The sequence below is a fragment of the Echeneis naucrates genome, chromosome 21, assembly GCF_900963305.1.
Source record: "Echeneis naucrates chromosome 21, fEcheNa1.1, whole genome shotgun sequence".
Classification (NCBI taxonomy): Eukaryota; Metazoa; Chordata; class Actinopteri; order Carangiformes; family Echeneidae; genus Echeneis; species Echeneis naucrates.
This window is the reverse complement of record NC_042531.1, coordinates 1,240,538-1,258,715: the sequence shown is the minus strand read 5'-3', so window position 1 is coordinate 1,258,715 and position 18,178 is coordinate 1,240,538. Positions and strand designations below refer to the sequence as shown.

The window sequence follows — 18,178 nt, the reverse complement described above, 5'->3', positions numbered from 1 at the left end:
TGCTAAAAGTGACACCTTCGAAATGCCCCGAAAAGAAACCAGCGTTCACACGCTCGTACTCTGGGACACCGAAACTGTCCGAGCACGTCCAGCCACTCATGGGACATCACTGAGAAAGTAAGAATGCTGATCGTATTTATTTCAAAATAAATTACTTCGTCTCTACTTACATATTTACATTCATTCCTTTTCATTTCTGCTGAACGGAATACGGCACATGAGCTTAAAAATCAGGAAAGCTATAGACCTGTGTTTCAGAAGCCATTATTCAGCTTCTGTGTGCTACAGGGGTCGATATGGGCGACATATCTGGGAGATGTGGAGTTGGAAAAGGTCAGGGGGCTTTAAAAAAAATAGAAAATACATCCAACAATGTTCATAAAAAACACTTTGCACTGCATTCATTTATTAATTACTTTTTTTTCTTTGCATCCAACTTGATCTCTCTAAGTCCTGGTTTATGCAGCGGTTGACTTCCACAGGCTGTAAAGTCTTTCCTCTACATAAGTGAGCTGAACGCGTCTGTTAACCTGCAAGGTTGTCATAAGTCAGTACGTATTTGTGTGTGTTGTCACTCGAAGTCACAGCCCAGCAGCTCTATTCTCATGGTGATGGAGCTGGTCCAGTTCCTGGGGATGATCCGGATGAAGCGTGAGAAGATGGGAGGGTAGATGTAGTTCTTCACGTGGTCATTGTTGTTTGTGTTTCCACTGAAGGTCTGGAGAGAGAACAGCTCTTGTTAATGATCAGATTTGGACCCAGGTGGAGGGTTTTGCTGCAGCTCACCTTGTAGAGAGAATCCTCATCGTCTGTGTAGTCGATCCAGCGTATCCCGTCGTTACTGTACTGCAGAGAGTAGGAGTCCACAAACATCTCCTTCCCCAGAGACTTGGCCCCCTGCGTGATTATGCCTGTGATCTTCTTAACTTGGGGAAGCTCCACCTGAAGCCACTGGTTCATGTTGTTATTCTGTGGAAGGGATAAGAGTTTATTACCTTAAATAATACAATTCAGAGCTGTGAGCGTTAGGTTGTACCTTCGCCTGCCACGCGTTGATGTTGCCCCGTCTGTTGAGGCGTGCCAGCGAAGGTGTCCAGGGTCCGGAGTACCAGCTGGAGGCTGTGGAGCTGGCAGTGATACGATGGTCTTCTATGGCTCCGCTCTCCATTCCCAGAGGCAGTGAGCAGCCTGAGGCAGGACACAGGAAACAGGGATTAAAATTCCCAAATTGATGCAACTTGCCGGTGAACAGCGTGACAAAGCTGACGTGCAGAAACGTCTCACCGTCCAGCTCACAGCCGTAGAACTCCATGCGAAGTGTGGGCCTGTTGTACCACTGGAGTGGGTGGAGCCTGATGTAGCGTCCAACCACAGGAGGAAAGAAGACGTTTGTCTTTGTCCCGTAGGCTTCCTGGTTCCCAGCGAACAGCTGAGGGACACGGACAGAAAGGAATGAAGACGTGGTGGCACGTTTTGATCTCAGTTTGCAGCTCAGTGGTCAAACTGCCCCCACCTTCCTGAGGTCCACACTGTCGCCTTTGTAGTAGGTCCACCGCCGCCGGTCGGTGCTGTAGGAGATGGTGTAGCTGACCACATACTGAGACTGGAACATCTGCTTGGCCCCCTGAGTGGCCACGTGGCCAATCACAACCGGCCGCTGGAAGTCCACCTGAGCAGGTAGAAGTCATCAGGTAGGAGGAAGGTCCACAGGAATCCCAGAGAAACCCAGAGTCGCCTGCGGCACTCACCTGAATGAAGCTGTTGCTGGTATCTGTGCTCCAGGCGTTGTACTGACCCTGATTGTTCAGTCTGGCCAGATGGGGCATCCAGGATCCTTCAACATTGGAAAGACCGTCATTACAATCACTGTGTCTCCACACCGCTGTTGTGTAGACAGTGTGGTGTGCGGATACCTCTGGTGTTTGATGCTGTGATCTGGCTGTTCTTCACACTCCCAGATTCAAGGCCCAGTGGACGGTCACAGTCTTATTAAAGCAGACACATACATTAATTCTTCAGCATCAAAGCACAACAACAGTGTAGGTGGAGGATGGATCTCTAAACTGCAGGTACCGTTATCCAGAACCAGGAAGAGGGTCTGCATGCCCTCCTGCTGGTTCATACCAACTTCAGTCTCCAGCTGCCACAGACCAGGTCTGGACGGATACATCTCCAGAGTGGCAAAGTCCCCTGAAAAGATGGTTTGGTAAAGAAAATAAGTTAAAGCATCATCCAACATAAACAGGAGCCAGAGTCAACGGAGCTAACCAGGCAGCAGCGGGTAGACAGCCTGTCTGTAGCTGCTGGTCTTCTTGTTGAGGAACGTCTGGCCGTGGAAGTGGATGCTCTGAACGTCTTTGGGAGAACCCATGTTGATCAGGTGCCAGCGGGCCAGCTGGTTGGTGTACATCCTCAGACCCTTTAGGTTGAATATAATGCCGTTGATGGCTGGAAAACCACATGAAGACATTTTTATTAAGATTATGTGGCTACAGTTTTGACACAACAGCAGATGTGTTTAAAGGTCCCATGTAGTCTGAAGGTAAATGTTTGGGTGAGTAAATATATATTGGTAAATATCAGCAATAGATGTTAAATAAGTCAGCTGGATCGTTGATGAGTCGTTTGGGATTTTAGTGCATTACAGTGGAACTTGAAGTGCTCGTTGGTGCCCAGAAGTTTTCGTCGGGTTTTCCTCTGGATTATCTCGCGGTTCCTCTCATAGTACCAGCTCTGCGACTCATCAAAGGTCATGAAAAGCAGCATGAACTCCCTGACATCTGTGGGGCTTTTGGTCAGGGTGCCTTTTCGGCACACCAGCAAAGGCCCAATCAACCCCGAGTGGATATCTTTCTCCTGAGAGACGGACACAAAGCAGAGTTCAGCTTAGTCTCTGGGTGTCTTATAGAAAACTGCCATTTGCACGAGCACAAAAGCAGAGCGGCAGTTTCAGTCAAGAGAAGCTTTATACATCATACATTATAAGAATAAAAAAAATACACCCTATAAAAAAGGAGGGAGAGCACTTTGTATAAAAATATGTTTGAGCATTTTTAAACGTCTCTCATACCAAACGTATGTTTTGCCAACAAACTCACAGGATTAACTCCTGAGTAGTAGGTCCAGGTCCGACAGGCGGATTCGTGCTCTGACGGCCCAACGTTGGAATTGACCTTCCACATATACGTGAAGGTTGAGTTCGGTTGGACTTCGTTGTCATATTTGAACCAATACTTGGATTCATCGTCGTAGGACAGACCTTCTGTCAGCTTGGTGTAGGAAACCCCGTTAGGGTGGATTGAGTACGGCCGGTTGCCGTTGTTCTTGAACACCACCTGCAGGTCAAAGAGACACAGGTCGGGGATTTGGACACAAAGGTGGACAACCATTTAATATAAAGCAGCCACCAGCAGTTGGTCAGTTCAGTTTAATTTAGCAGAGGACAACTGGAAGCTTCTCTTATTTTAGATCAGATCCATGTCAGTGTCTTACCACGATGCTCTGTCCAACCTCCGCCTTGATCAGAGGTCCCAGGATTCCCAGATGCTCGTCTAACTCTCCGCGGATGTCGGGTATGTTGAAGGTGGAATCCAGGTATCTCCGGAAAATCACCTTGGTGAAGATGGTTTCTCTGCTCTCTTGAAGCACCTTGTCTTGCCTCCTACAGTATGACAACAACACAACCTCATTTTAGCCTTAAATCCAAGTGTTTACTCCAGATGTCACATGTGCAGAGGTTACCTCTGTCCGTAGCCTCCATAGTCCCACTGAAACTCCTCTGCTGCAATGAAATATGTCTTGATGTTGGGGTCTGTGGACTTTAAATAGTATTTGGCTGCATCGTCCAGGTTGAGGTTCTTGGTATCATAGTCGCTGTAGGGGTCTTTGTAGGTCACATACTCATAATCATTTTCATCCAACTTCTGCTCCTCCACAGTTTGGTAGTCCCGATCCTCCCCTGGAATATACAGCTCATAGTCACTGAAATCCGGCCGGGGCACACCGATGACCACCGGCATGTTAATGAGTTCGTCTTCATTGGAGAAGACCTGCGGTACCATAGGTCGTGCCCCGCGAGGAGTCATGCCTGGGTTGAATCCACGAGGAGAGAATGGTAGACCGCTCCGGGCCAGAGGCTTGTATTCCTTCCTCCTCTTTGTCTTCATGCCTTTGCCACTCTGGGGTTTGTGTCGGCGGGTCACTTTCATCGTCTGCTTCTTTGGCACTGCTGTCGTTTGAGGCATCTCGTTCTCAAAGTATTTCTCCATGTGGTCAGGAATCTCATTCGGCACCATTTGGTGTGTTCCTTCATAAGTCCAGTTGTGGCCTTGCGTTTTAACAGACGTGGTTTTGATCACCAGTGTGTTGTTTTCCATCAGGTAGATAAGAACTTCTTCACTGCTGTCTGAGGTGGCCAACTCTTCAGCGCCTTCCGTTCCCAGCGTCCCGTTGGAGGGGGGCAGATCAGCTGAAACCACGGTCTCATTGGAGGAATATTCTACAGAAGATGTTTGGTTCATCTCAGCCATCTCAGCCGTGATGTTCCCCCTGACCTCTGACCTCACCTCCTCTGATGCATTAGACCTCCATATATCTGGATCTTCGGTGGGCACTGTGCCATTCTGAAAGGACTCAATGGTCAAGTTGTATCCATCTGAGCTGCTGACGTTAAACTGCTCAGCATCATCTTCTGTATCTGCTGGCACGTGACCTGTGTTGTTCTCTTCGCTCTGTGAGAGAGTGATAACAGACACGTCGCTCTCTGCTGAACTGTGGTCCCTGCTGGAAGGTGGCAGAGGCACAGAGTAAGAGAACACGTCCCCTTTGGTGAGTGTCTCCACCGCAGTCTGGTTGTCACCTGTCTGGGTTAGGTTAGTTCTTTCAGTTTCCAAAGGGGAACTTACATTCCCGGGGAATGTTAAAGTCAGATTGGTAGTTTCCTCTAATGTCGCTGTAATGTTGTTAACCTCCATAGATACATTTCCAGCAACCGATGATGATGTAACGTTGTGAATGGATGAGTTCGTTGTGTCGGACACAGTATTGTTATCAAGATTTGAGCCCACTAGAAGAACGCTGGTATTCGCACTACTGTCGTTCTTTGGTAACACTTCGGCGAGGGTTGTGTTTTCTGTTTTCACAGTGGAGTTGTCCAAACTTGACGCAGCACTTCTGTTGTCTACATGTGTTGTATTCTCATTGACGTCTATCCAATTTGACATTAATGTCTCATTTTGCGTGTTTCGCTCCAGAATGGCGGTCTTATTTTTGTTTATGTGTACGCCCTCCACATCCACAGCATCATAGTCGAGGACAGAGAGGTCAAGCTGTTCGACATCCAAGTCTATAGTTCGGTTCCTCTGAGACCTGAGACCTAATTCTGCTGCAAAGAGATCTGTGTAATAATCTATCTCTACTTTGTCTGTTTTTACAGGATCGATCTTCTCCTCCTCCAACTTCTTCTCCTCCTCCAACTTCTCCTCCTTTTCCATATCTTCAAAAGTATCAGGCTGCCACATATTAAACTCCAGCAGTGCCGTTTCTTCGTACTCGTACAGATAGTCACGATAACACTCGACATCCCGAAACTTCACGCGTACTCCTTTGGTGGTCCCGTGGGTATTCAGGGAGGCCAAGAGCCAGACGCCTGGTTCAAGAGAGACACACAAAAGTCCTCCATTAGTACTCTTTATCTGCTCATTATTATCATTATCATTATTATAGATTCAGTATAACAGAAACTGTGGAGGTACTGCTGTTACTAAATGATATGTTGATAATATAGATCCTTTTTTGGCTGACCAATGTTGTCCATGTCCATCATGATGGTTTCCCCGGTCATGGGGTAGAGGCTGAGGAAGTCCTCCGTCCGCTCATTCAGCTTGAATGGGTGTCCATAGAATGTGGCGGTCTGGATGTAGTCCTGCGCTCCGATGCTCGACACGTGCCACGTTACAACCTCACCATTGCAGAAACCCAAAATCGGGCCGCCCTCGAAGACGTAACCATTGATGGCTGTGGGGACGTGGACACGAGTGTAAGTCGTCTGTCTGCTGTGCAGTGTAAGCTGGAGCTCAGTCACATCGAATTTCAAACTTACTGTGCATGATGTTGGATCTGTAAAAGTCAACGTCGGCCCTGTTGACTTTGGTCTGGTCAGTATACAGGCGGATGTTGTCCTCCAGGTACCAGCTCTTGTTTTCGTCAAACGCGGCAAACATGGCGTGCTGCTCCTTGTCTGCTTTAAACTGCAGAAGAGCATTTATTCCTCCACTGTTATAGAACATTTCTGATTATTAAATTTGAATCTGACTGTTTTGTCATTCAGCATACTGACTTAAGTGTAACACACAATCAGCATAGTTAGCTAACCTGCAGACTACAGCCGATCAGATATTAAAATAATAATAAAGACGCTGTGAGATAGAATAACAAAGAGAAACCAAAGTTATGGTTTTTCCTGAGGAGAGCATGAATGTCTGTATTCAATTTCATTGGACTTTATGTCGTAGATGTTGAGACATTTCACTCCAAACTACACATCATCCCCCTGCTGCTAAAAGTGTGTCATCAGGGGAACATGAAGGTCATTGATTCATCCATGGAAGTTAAACATATAATTACTCTACTCGTTCACCTGGACGTTCTTGACGTTGAGGGACTTGCTCTTGCAGATGAGGATCGGTCCGATCAGCCCTGAGGCAATGTCTCGTGGCGTGTTCACGGCGCTGTGGTACATCCGGGTCAGACACCGGGAGTCCCCATCCAAAGGTTCAGTCTCTTCTGACACTTTCCACACGTAGGTGTGCGTCTGACCTGGCTGAACACCGTGAGACTGGTTTCCTGGCAACCACATCACAGAGGAGCTCATCAGATATACGGCGGCTGTTTGAAGTAGTTAAAGCAGAGAGGAATCAGTCGGATCTGTACCTCCCTCTGGGTAGTTCACTCCTTCATTGGACTTCGACATGATCAGTCCATGAGGATAGATGCTGTAGGGCCGGGACGCCATGTTCTTAAAAACCACCTGTGAGGGGACAGGAGGACGAGTGAGGGGACATAGAAACCAAACACCAACACCCTACAGCTCCTCTACAGACCAACAGAGTCTGGCTCCAGCAGCGGGCCAGTCCTCACAGACTCCATTATTAAGAATATCCAAATGAAATTAGAAATAAACAGCCTGGTTGGTCTCGACAGTTAATGTCCTCCAACAGAACTGAGTTTTAATACAACTTCCCTGTTTATAATTTTGGTTAAGGATTAAAGTTGTGGATGTAGTCGGCCTCCCACTAACAGCCTCAGGCCAACACACACACATAGACCCAACTCTTATATTCATCTTACAGCTTAAATTTTAGTTTAGTTTCTTTAAAGGTTGCTGTTTTCCTTTTTTTTAATAATTCATTAATCTGAATAGAAGCTTAAATATTTGACTGTCTTCCCCTCCAAACACTTTTCTCTCAGCCAAAATTAAGACTCAGCATGAAGATGAAGCAGACTGTCTCTCCTGCTGTGTTCACGTTCTATGAACATGATGAATCATGATTTCATGTGTCATCTCACCTTGATAACGTCTCTGGTTTGGGCTCTGATCACTGGGCCTAAGATACCGAGCTCATTTTTCCGTTGCTTGTTCTCCGCCCGCTCAGTGAACGACTCGTTGTTGTACAATGTGTACACCACCTTCTTGTATTTCTGTCCAATGCGTGTTGGTGATTGTTTCAAGTACTGGAAGTTGAAGTCCCTACACAAAAAGATAAGAGGTTTTATTTTGGTTTGCCACGTAGATAGAACTCGACCAAGACACAATATACTTTTCAGTGAAGTGTGAAAGTGAAAAGAGTTCATGGGGGGATTAAACAGCAGTGTGACAGTCAGCAGCATCAAACAGGATAGAAGTGTACAAAAGGCTTTAAAATGCATCAGTAAATGCTGCTTACGCATCAACATGTTGGTGCACAGTGGGGAAGTAGTCCCAGATGACCTCCTCAGCAGCTATGAAGTATTTCCACTCCCTGCTTTGTCGCTTTTGCTCAATAGTCATTCGTCTCTGTGGTGCTTCGAAGCCTTCGCACTTCTCCACGTTCACGAAGCCGTGCATGCCGGCTGCAATGGCAGTACGTTTATTCAGTCACATGGTAAAAGCGAGCGTGGCGGGTGATGGAGCGGAGGAAAGCTCACCTTCTATGTGCTTGGTGGTGTATGAGGAGAGCAGCCAGCGGCCCGTGTAGAGGGCCACCATGCTGGCGGTGGCGGTGGAGCCGCTGATCAGCCCCACCGATGACACTTGATGGCCGTTCTGTTGCAGCACCTGCCCGTTCATGTGCACCGAAAACACCTCGGCCTCGGAGCTCATGCCCACCAGGTGCAGGCTGACGGAGACGTGAGCACACATCTGGACATCTGTACCGAGGGGAGGGAATGTTACAGCACTGACAGAGGCGTCTGTCCGTCACCGTATGTCTGCACATACAGGCAGGAATGGAAGGAACATAAGTGGACTGACCAGGCAGAGATCCCTTTGTGTATCCGTTGATTGTGTATTTGACGTGGTCGTCTGAGGCCGGGCTGTTCGGTTTGTACCTGCTCTTGTTCTCATCAAAAACCCCAAAGAGGAACACGTACTCATGATGGACACGACGCTGCTGCCCTGATTCATCCAGACTGCCTAGAAGATTAAAAAAACAGGGATATATTTACAATCTGCCCTTTTTCCCACTGAAGAAAAGCGAATTTACACTTTTACTGCTCACCAGGCTTGCAGATGAGCAAAGCCCCGATGAGTCCAGAATTGTAATCCCCCACCACGTTCTGGTGGGAGATGTAGGTGTAGGTGAGACAGGTGGGGTCGTCGCTCTGTGGAGAAACCTCCGGTGTCACCTCCCAGTAGTAAACGTGCTCCCTGTTCTGCAGCACGATGTCGTCCTCTTTCTCTTTCTGTGATGTGTTGTCAAAGTAGTAAGCTCCTGGAGGCAAAGGAGGGAAAATCTTAAGTGTATTCGTGCCACAACATTCAGCTTGAACCGTAAAAAGTAATGAAGACTTAATAGAAAGCTTCCTGTTTCCTCTGAGCTGTTCTTTCGTTTTAAGGACGCAGCTTACTGTTGAACCCTGTTGGACTTCAGTACTGTCTGCTCTCATAATCTGCCTGTCCTGGTTAATATTTCAGAAGAGGACAAACAAACTTGTTTGTTGTGTTGGCCAATCTTGTGCAATTACTGGAATGAGTAACATCCTGAGCGCTCACTATGACTGCAACAGACAGTCACAGCAGCTGGGCTGACAGGCACCCACCCTCCGACTGCTTGCCATAGGCGATGCCGTGTGGGTGAATGCTGTACGCTCCGTACGCCATGTTCCTGAAAGTGACCACGATGGTCTCCCCCTGCTCGGCCCTCAGCGTGGGCCCGAGCAGACCTGCAGAGGGAAAACAAGATGATGCACCTGAACAAGCAAACGCAATCCACAATGACTCATCACTGTCTTTCTGTGTTACTGCTGATTCACCGGCAAGCATTGACCAGGAAATATCAATACAGCACTGAAATGTCCCTCACACACATTTAGGCCTGGATTTTATCACTTTAGAATGATATTGATAGTCGTCCCTTAGTTGGTCTGCTTTTGTACTTCGCTGCTGTTCAGGAGGTGAAAAACAACTGACGAAGACCTCAAAATGAAAAGAGGACACTGAGCTGAATAAATATAAAAAAAAAGAAATATCTTTGATAAGGTCCAAATTGGTGAAAGGAGGGTTGGGTTGTGTCACACTAAGCTGCTAATGTTAAAAGACATCGAATACAGCAGGAAATACACTAATATTTGATATTATATCGGCCTGAAAAAATCTCCTCTGCTGAACTGATGGCGAAGACCTCATTCAGAATGTTTTCATCCTCCTCAAACTTTTTAGGTTGTTTTATTTGTCACAAATCCTCCAGGTAAAAATCTTACTTCCTATAATTAGCAGCAAATGACAGAGTTCATTTTAACACACTGATCACTTTCTGCTGAATGACATAAATCTTGAAATCAAAGACACGATTTCCACATGAATGGAACCAGACTGATTACCTAACCAGGAGGGACGAGCCTTAGCCTGTCTGAAGTCTTTGTCATACTCCCGAAACACCACTTTCTTATAGGTAGCACCAGACCTACGAAAAGGTGGAAAAACATGAGTCAACGCACAAGAAAAAGAGAACACTTGGACCGCAACACATGTCCACGTCAACAGAAAATCATCTTTGACACTGAAATATATATGAGTGTGTCAAATAAACAAAAACTGGACTCAATTTGAGAGATTTCTTCTAAATAAATAAATTAGAATGAAAGAGAAATACAATATAAAACGTAAAATAATTGACAAATGGTCTTTTCTGCAACTTGTTGTGTATCTAATTGTTCTCACCTTTGCGTGTCATTGCCAGAGTATTTCCAGTCTATCTCAACAGCGGCGATGTAGTAGTGTCTCTCCTTTGGTTGGGGCTGGGTGGCGTGGACATGGAGTGCGCTCAGGAGGAGCAGGAAGGGCAGGAGACCCCGAGCTCCAGCCCAGACACAGAGCCTCATGTCTGGGATCGGTTCTGCCGCTCAACCTGGTCCGCTCGGAGAGTCAGCAAGCTGTGATCTGACAGGGAGGTCGGCTCTGTGCTTTATCTCTGACTGACACACACACACTTTAAAACATCATGTCCCAGGGCAATGAACCCCCCACCCCCCCGCCTTCCCCGCCCCTTGTAATCAAAACCTCCTGTGTTTTGCTGGGAATCATCTGAAGGGTGTGCTCTGCTGGTCCATCATCTCTGACGACACTCAGTGACTCTTTTAAAACATTTTCTCTGACCTCAGAATGTTCCGCGACCAGATTCCATAAAAACCTGAAAACAAAATAAACCTCACAGCTAAAGAGCTGAACGAGTCTGCGTGTTGAACAGATGGAGGCAACGCCCGTCCTGATGCTTATGGTGTAGAAAAATATATAAATGTAAAATGTCAAACTGTCAATATAACATTTACATTTTGGTTAAAATTCACAAAACTGCTCACACAAAGAAACACACATGTAAAAGGAAGAAGACCAGTGCTTTATCTTTTTAATTTTGTGGCTCTTTTAAATCTCCTTCTGCTTATTCTGTGTCTCTTGGTGTCTATGTTTTTTTGGATAATTTTGTGGTCGTTTGAAATTTCCATGTCATTATTTTTAGTCTGTGTTTGTTTGTTTGTTTTTTTTATTTTGTGAATGCTATGACTTTCTTTGCAGATAAATTGTCTTTTTGAAATTGTTATTGTTTCTTTGTGGTAATTTTATTCTCCTTTTCAATTGTATTGACTTTTGTTGTGGACTGTGGTTTTGTTGTTGCTTTGTGTTAATTTAATGTTTGTGTTTATTTTCTGTTTATTTGTTGTTGTTTTGTGTTAATTTGATGTTGTTTGTGTTTATTTTCTGTTATTTTGTGTTGTTTTGTGTTCATTTAATGTTGTTTGTGTATATTTTCTGTTTATTTGTTGTTGTTTTGTGTTCATTTAATGTTGTTTGTGTTTATTTTCTGTTTATTTGTTGTTGTTTTGTGTTAATTTAATGTTTGTGTATATTTTCTGTTTATTTGTTGTTGTTTTGTGTTCATTTAATGTTGTTTGTGTATATTTTCTGTTTATTTGTTGTTGTTTTGTGTTCATTTAATGTTGTTTGTGTATATTTTCTGTTTATTTGTTGTTGTTTTGTGTTAATTTAATGTTTGTGTTTATTTTCTGTTATTTTGTGTTGTTTTGTGTTCATTTAATGTTGTTTGTGTTTATTTTCTGTTTATTTGTTGTTGTTTTGTGTTCATTTAATGTTGTTTGTGTATATTTTCTGTTTATTTGTTGTTGCTTTGTGTTAATTTAATGTTGTTTGTGTTTATTTTCTATTTATTTGTTGTTGCTTTGTGTTAATTTAATGTTGTTTGTGTTTATTTTCTGTTATTTTGTGTTGTTTTGTGTTAATTTAATGTTTGTGTTTATTTTCTGGTTATTTGTTGTTTTGTGTTAATTTAATGTTGTTTGTGTTTATTTTCTGTTATTTTGTGTTGTTTTGTGTTAATTTAATGTTGTTTGTGTTTATTTTCTGGTTATTTGTTGTTTTGTGTTAATTTAATGTTGTTTGTGTTTATTTTCTGGTTATTTGTTGTTTTGTGTTAATTTAATGTTGTTTGTGTTTATTTTCTATTTATTTGTTGTTGCTTTGTGTTAATTTAATGTTGTTTGTGTTTATTTTCTGTTTATTTGTTGTTGCTTTGTGTTAATTTAATGTTGTTTGTGTTTATTTTCTGGTTATTTGTTGTTTTGTGTTAATTTAATGTTGTTTGTGTTTATTTTCTGGTTATTTGTTGTTTTGTGTTAATTTAATGTTGTTTGTGTTTATTTTCTGGTTCTTCTCGATCAGGTTTCGCGAGCATGACGTCATCACTACACCTGCGTCAGTGCGTCAGTGCGTCAGCGCGCCTGCGCGGATGGATCAGGAAGTGTTGCTGTGAGGACGATGCTGCAGCCCCTGGAGGTTCGGAGCAGAAATGAGTTGGAAAAGAGCAGAATAAGAACCGAGCTGACCCAGTAAGTCCGAGTCGGTGTGACGTTTAGACCGAACATTTCACCAAAGAAGAAGAAGAGCCTTGCCGCTGTCCGGTTGGTCGGTTGGTCGGTGTGAACAGACTCGGTTCTGTCGGTTGGTCGGTGTGAACAGACTCGGTTCTGTCCGGTTGGTCGGTGTGAACAGACTCGGTTGGTCGGTGTGAACAGACTCGGTTCTGTCGGTTGGTCGGTGTGAACAGACTCGGTTTTGTCCGGTTGGTCGGTGTGAACAGACTCGGTTGGTCGGTGTGAACAGACTCGGTTCTGTCCGGTTGGTCGGTGTGAACAGACTCGGTTCTGTCCGGTTGGTCGGTGTGAACAGACTCGGTTCTGTCGGTTGGTCGGTGTGAACAGACTCGGTTGGTCGGTGTGAACAGACTCGGTTCTGTCGGTTGTCCGGTGTGAACAGACTCGGTTCTGTCGGTTGGTCGGTGTGAACAGACTCGGTTCTGTCCGGTTGGTCGGTGTGAACAGACTCGGTTCTGTCGGTTGTCCGGTGTGAACAGACTCGGTTCTGTCGGTTGGTCGGTGTGAACAGACTCGGTTCTGTCCGGTTGGTCGGTGTGAACAGACTCGGTTCTGTCGGTTGGTCGGTGTGAACAGACTCGGTTCTGTCCGGTTGGTCGGTGTGAACAGACTCGGTTGGTCGGTGTGAACAGACTCGGTTCTGTCCGGTTGGTCGGTGTGAACAGACTCGGTTCTGTCCGGTTGGTCGGTGTGAACAGACTCGGTTGGTCGGTGTGAACAGACTCGGTTGGTCGGTGTGAACAGACTCGGTTCTGTCCGGTTGGTCGGTGTGAACAGACTCGGTTCTGTCCGGTTGGTCGGTGTGAACAGACTCGGTTCTGTCCGGTTGGTCGGTGTGAACAGACTCGGTTCTGTCCGGTTGGTCGGTGTGAACAGACTCGGTTCTGTCCAGTTGGTCGGTGTGAACAGACTCGGTTCTGTCGGTTGGTCGGTGTGAACAGACTCGGTTCTGTCGGTTGGTCGGTGTGAACAGACTCGGTTCGGTTCCGTTTCTCTTGAACTTGGACAGAAAACAGTGAGTCGATCACAGAGCGGTAAACTGATCTGTGATGTTTGTGTAAAGCCTTTAAATGTATTTCTGCTGTATTTGCAGTGGTGCTTTATTCCAGATGCTGCTGTTTCTGTTTCTGTTTCTGTCCACAGGTGTAGTTCGTTTTGTCAGCTGAAGGTAAAGTTCATAATAACGTCCTTTAAAATGCAGTGAACAGTGAAAGTGTTTGCTTCGTTTCCTCCTCTGCCCTCCAAACGTCCCTCAGACCTCATGATCAGGAGGAGGTCCAGTTTAGGAGTGTGTGTGTCAACACGTTAATCCTCTAATTCTGCGTTTGTTTTTATCTTCATGCTGAGTCTGTGTTTTTCAATGTGCTCCAGCAGGTTTGACTACCTCCAGTTCCAGCTCCGGTCCCGGTCCCGGTCCGGTCCCAGACATGGCTTGCTGCCGCTCCTGCCCCAGACTGTGCTCCCGCTCGTCGGCTTACACTCTGGCCCTCGGTCTGGGCTTTGTAATGCTGGGGACCAGTCGCGTCCTGCTGCTCAAATTCTCTTCAAATGCTGGTGACTGACAGATTACAGTTTATTGACAGCAACAAATAATATTTAAATATTTAAAAAAGCAAGTCAAACAGTTTAGTCATTGCCCGGAGCTGCTGGCAGATCTTGAACGGTACCTCTTTGTTTTGCAGAGAACAAGTATGACTTCCTCCCTGCGTCAGTCAATCTGCTCGCTGAGGCACTCAAACTGCTCTTCTGCCTGGTAATGTCAGTCCGGGTCATAGTCCGAGGTAAACAGCTCCTGTCCCAATTATATCTGTCCATCCGTCCGTCTGTCTGTTTGTTTGTTTGTTTAGTCTTTTTGTCTGTTGTTGGTTCCTTCAGATGGCCGATCCTGCAGAGAGCTGGGCTGCTCCTCCAGCTCGTCCTTCCTCCGTTCCCTCAAGTGGGCCGTCCCTGCTTTCCTCTACTTCCTCGACAACCTGATCATCTTCTACGTGATGACCTACCTTCAGCCTGTCAGTCCAATTTCAAATATACTCCTGAAGCCCTCCTCATTCAAACACTTCATCTGTTATCTATAATCACAAGACGCCAGCTTTGATTGATGTTTTGTTTCGTCCTCCTCTGGTCTCCAGGCCATGGCGGTGTTGTTCTCCAACTTCGTCATCCTGACCACGGCCGTTCTCTTCAGGGTGGTTTTAAAGTAAGAGTCTCATTTAACAGCTGTAATGTTCTGCTCGTCAGTGAATGTGACAAAGAGGAGGTTCTACCACAAGACAGTAATTTATTAGCAGTGGCTTAACTTTTTCAGCTCCAGGGCCCTTAATGAAACATGTGGGAACATGATCCTCCCATATGTGTTTCATTTATTTATGGAAGTAGTTTGAAACTTTTGTGTATAAGTCAGTGGTTATCAGACTTTCTCTGACCAAAGCCACAAAAATAAAACTCCCAAATATCTTCAAATCCAACATGGCCGTTATTTCAGGAGTGTTCTGGTTCAGATGTCAGTTTTAGATCTACTGCACTAACGCAGACAGAAATTTCAAAATGCAAAGATGTCGTAATGTCACTGTCTTTGTTGTGGGACTTGAGATTTCCACAGATGAATCCTTACTTCCTGTTTCTCTCCTCTTCCTTCAGGAGGCGCCTTTCCTGGGTTCAGTGGGCAGCATTGGTCATCCTCTTTCTGTCCATCGTTTCCTTGACGACAGGATCGGGAAGCAAACAGAATTCCATGGCTGTGGCGGGTCTCCACGCCAACCCTCTCTCCGCCCCCTCCAACACCTGTCTGCTCTACACCCAGCTGCTGGAGCAGATGAGGAACAGCAGGTGACGCAGATAAATGAAGCCTGTCAGCAAATGAAAGGAGGAATGTGTGAAGATGGGACAGAAGCAGCAGTCAGGGTCACGGCGGTTTGAAATATGTAGCTGGGAAATTAGGTCTAGAGGTCAAAGATTATTCATCTTAAACTGATATAGTGGTTCTCGCATCTGAAATGTGTCATTTACAGTATTTAAACAGCTCATTTATTCTTAAAAAACACAGGAGAAGCCTTCCTGCTGATGCTGAGATGTGTTTGTTATTGCTCCCATGGCAGTGCCACTGAGTCGTGGGCATCGTCGCTGCCCGGCCAGGCCTGGAGAGACAAGGTGGTGGAGAAGCTCAGATCTTTTGGTGTGGGTCACGTCCTGCTCCTTGTTCAATGCTTCATCTCTGCCATGGCCAACATCTACAACGAGAAAATCCTCAAAGAAGGGGACCAGATCACTGAGAGCATCTTCATCCAGAACAGTAAACTGTGAGAGGCAGCCTGTTAAAAAAATCAGAGGCCGACTCTCAGTGGTTGTGTTCTAATCCTCTCCCTCTCCTGGGCGGGGCTGCAGATACGCCTTTGGGGTGGTGTTTAACGGTCTGACGCTCGGGCTCGGCAGCGAGGCACGAGGCCTCACCGTTCACTGTGGCCTCCTGCATGGACACAACTTCTACTCCCTGGGTCTGGTGCTGGTCACCGGTGAGTAATGGTGGAGAAATGATGAGATTTGAGCCTTCTCAGAACTGTTGCCTCCACAGTCACATTTAAACTGAACCAAAACCAGAAACTTCATGTCTCAAATCAGGATGCTTCTGATTTTGCTACTGAATGTTAACTGGGGCTAATGGAACAGGAGCAGTGCTGTGGAAGAGTTCAGAATCTGAACACTGAGCAAATATCCGACGCTGCCCCTGGAAATCTGTCTGTGATAAATGAACATTAAAGGCACCCGTCTGTCTCCCCAGCTGCCCTGGGTCTCTCTGTGGCTTTCATCTTGAAATTCAGAGACAACATGTTCCACGTGCTGACAGGCCAGATCACCACTGTTCTGGTTACCACCCTCTCCCTCTTCCTCTTTGACTTCCGGCCCTCGCTGGACTTCTTCCTTCAGGCTCCCGTCGTCCTGCTGGCCATCTTTATCTACAACGCCAGCCGGCCCAAGGACCTGGAGTACACCCTGCAGCAGGAAAAGCTGCGGGTCATCAACGGAGAGGTGTTCGAGAGGTCCAGAGGGGTAAGAAGCAAAGCACAGATCTGCAGTAGTCACACAAAGGCCCAATGACCCCCCCATCACTCACCTCACCCCCACGTAAAGCTCCTTCCTCTCCTCCCACGCACATACCACAGCCCCTGTAGGAAACTTGGCTCTCATTTCTCTATAATGTGATTTCTTCCATGTGGGAGGAAACCTGAGTCCGAGCTCTGAAAACAGCTCTCAGGCTCACACTGGGGCCAAATCCACCTAATTTCATTTGGACAATTTGGTCTATTGGATTTTGAAAGAGGAAGTTATTAAACAGAAGAGCTCCCCTTTGGGGGGGGGGGGGGGGGTGAGGACACTGTCCTGGATGTAGTTTCTGAAATAACAGTCAGTTCAGATGTATTCCGTGATTTCAAAAATAAATGTTGACTTGAAAATGCAAAGTATTTCCTCCTCTGTTTCCGAGGCAGTAAATCCTCCCCTCCCCCATGCTGCCTTAACAACAACCTGGAAACTTGTAGTTTGGCGACGATACTGAGACAGAGATGAGAAATACCTTACGTCTGCAGGTTCAGCCGCCATGTTCTGCCACCTCTTCTTCCTCCTGATTGGCTCTCTGTGTTTTTCTGTTGCAGGATGGCGAGGAGCTGGAGCTCCTGACGAAGCCCAACACGGACAGCGAGTCCGAGGACTCTTTGTAGTGTCACCTCTCTGAGGGATGGGAGACCCCCCCACCCCCCCCTTCCCCGGAAGCAGCATGGTCACACTTTCTATCGAAGTATTTAATTCAACAACTGCAGATAAATGGAAAATTAGATTTATTGTGGGATAAGATCTGTTTACATCCACACACACAGAAACAGCATTTTTTATGTCCAGTGTCTCCTGATGTTTGAGCAGCTTTGGAACTGATTGATTTTTGCCATTTGTATGATTGTAACTAAGCTTTACACTGTTGTTGTCAACGCTGTAAAAAGTGTTTCTTATTTGACCACAACATCAGAAGACACACACTGATAAACTGATTCCATTTCCCTTTTGTTTTCTTATACCAGCACACACACCCAGACCGAACCTCTGACGTGTACATTTCTAAAAGCACAACTCCACTGGCTCTTGGTTCTTTTACTCGGCCTTAAATGTATGGTTGGTTTTTTGTCTTGCACCGGAGTGTATGCATATCGCACTGTGAAATACGATGAAATGTTATTTTTCTTAAGATTCTTCTTTGTGCCATTACATTTTAACATGCGTGAATGAAATTTGTTCTGAATTTAAGTGAAACTAAACTGTAAGGAACTCAGTTGGTCTTATAACTATCGCTTTTATTGGTTGTCTTGTAATAGACATATATTTTAAAAATTCAACAGAAAACTGATCTAAAGACCACACAATTACCATTAAATTAAAAATAAAGCAGTTTTCCCTCAATTAAATAATTACATCATTTATAGTTGCACCCTGTTGTTCTCCCATTTAGCCACAAGAGGGAGGTGTAGCTCTAAAGATTCTTCGCTTTGGGTTC

General features: G+C 45.6%; 2 protein-coding genes across 3 annotated transcripts; one reads left to right on the top strand and one right to left on the bottom strand.

Annotated features, from left to right (window-relative positions):
- Positions 1-170: 170 nt before the first annotated feature.
- On the bottom strand, positions 171-10,664 carry f5 (coagulation factor V). Its single transcript, XM_029530278.1, has 25 exons — positions 10,418-10,664; positions 10,078-10,160; positions 9,298-9,420; positions 8,757-8,969; positions 8,510-8,671; positions 8,185-8,406; positions 7,944-8,109; positions 7,567-7,747; positions 6,931-7,027; positions 6,638-6,843; positions 6,101-6,248; positions 5,803-6,015; positions 3,742-5,647; positions 3,493-3,661; positions 3,099-3,335; positions 2,646-2,856; positions 2,269-2,448; positions 2,074-2,190; positions 1,914-1,985; positions 1,749-1,834; positions 1,514-1,669; positions 1,285-1,429; positions 1,037-1,188; positions 787-969; positions 171-718 (listed from the first exon to the last, which is right to left on the bottom strand). Exons 1-25 carry the CDS (start codon positions 10,576-10,578, stop codon positions 572-574), a joined length of 5,736 nt encoding a protein of 1,911 aa, XP_029386138.1. The 5' UTR covers positions 10,579-10,664; the 3' UTR covers positions 171-571.
- A 1,740-nt stretch (positions 10,665-12,404) lies between these two features.
- On the top strand, positions 12,405-17,956 carry slc35a5 (solute carrier family 35 member A5). Of its 2 annotated transcripts, none has more exons than XM_029530359.1 (10): positions 12,405-12,597; positions 14,017-14,196; positions 14,325-14,423; positions 14,518-14,651; positions 14,772-14,839; positions 15,280-15,468; positions 15,738-15,938; positions 16,024-16,151; positions 16,418-16,686; positions 17,289-17,956. In XM_029530359.1, exons 2-10 carry the CDS (start codon positions 14,070-14,072, stop codon positions 17,352-17,354), a joined length of 1,281 nt encoding a protein of 426 aa, XP_029386219.1. In that variant the 5' UTR covers positions 12,405-12,597; positions 14,017-14,069; the 3' UTR covers positions 17,355-17,956. The 2 variants fall into 2 exon arrangements, with proteins under 2 accessions (XP_029386219.1, XP_029386218.1); XM_029530358.1 differs by having other exon boundaries at positions 12,407-12,597; positions 14,014-14,196.
- The last annotated feature ends 222 nt before the right edge of the window (positions 17,957-18,178 follow it).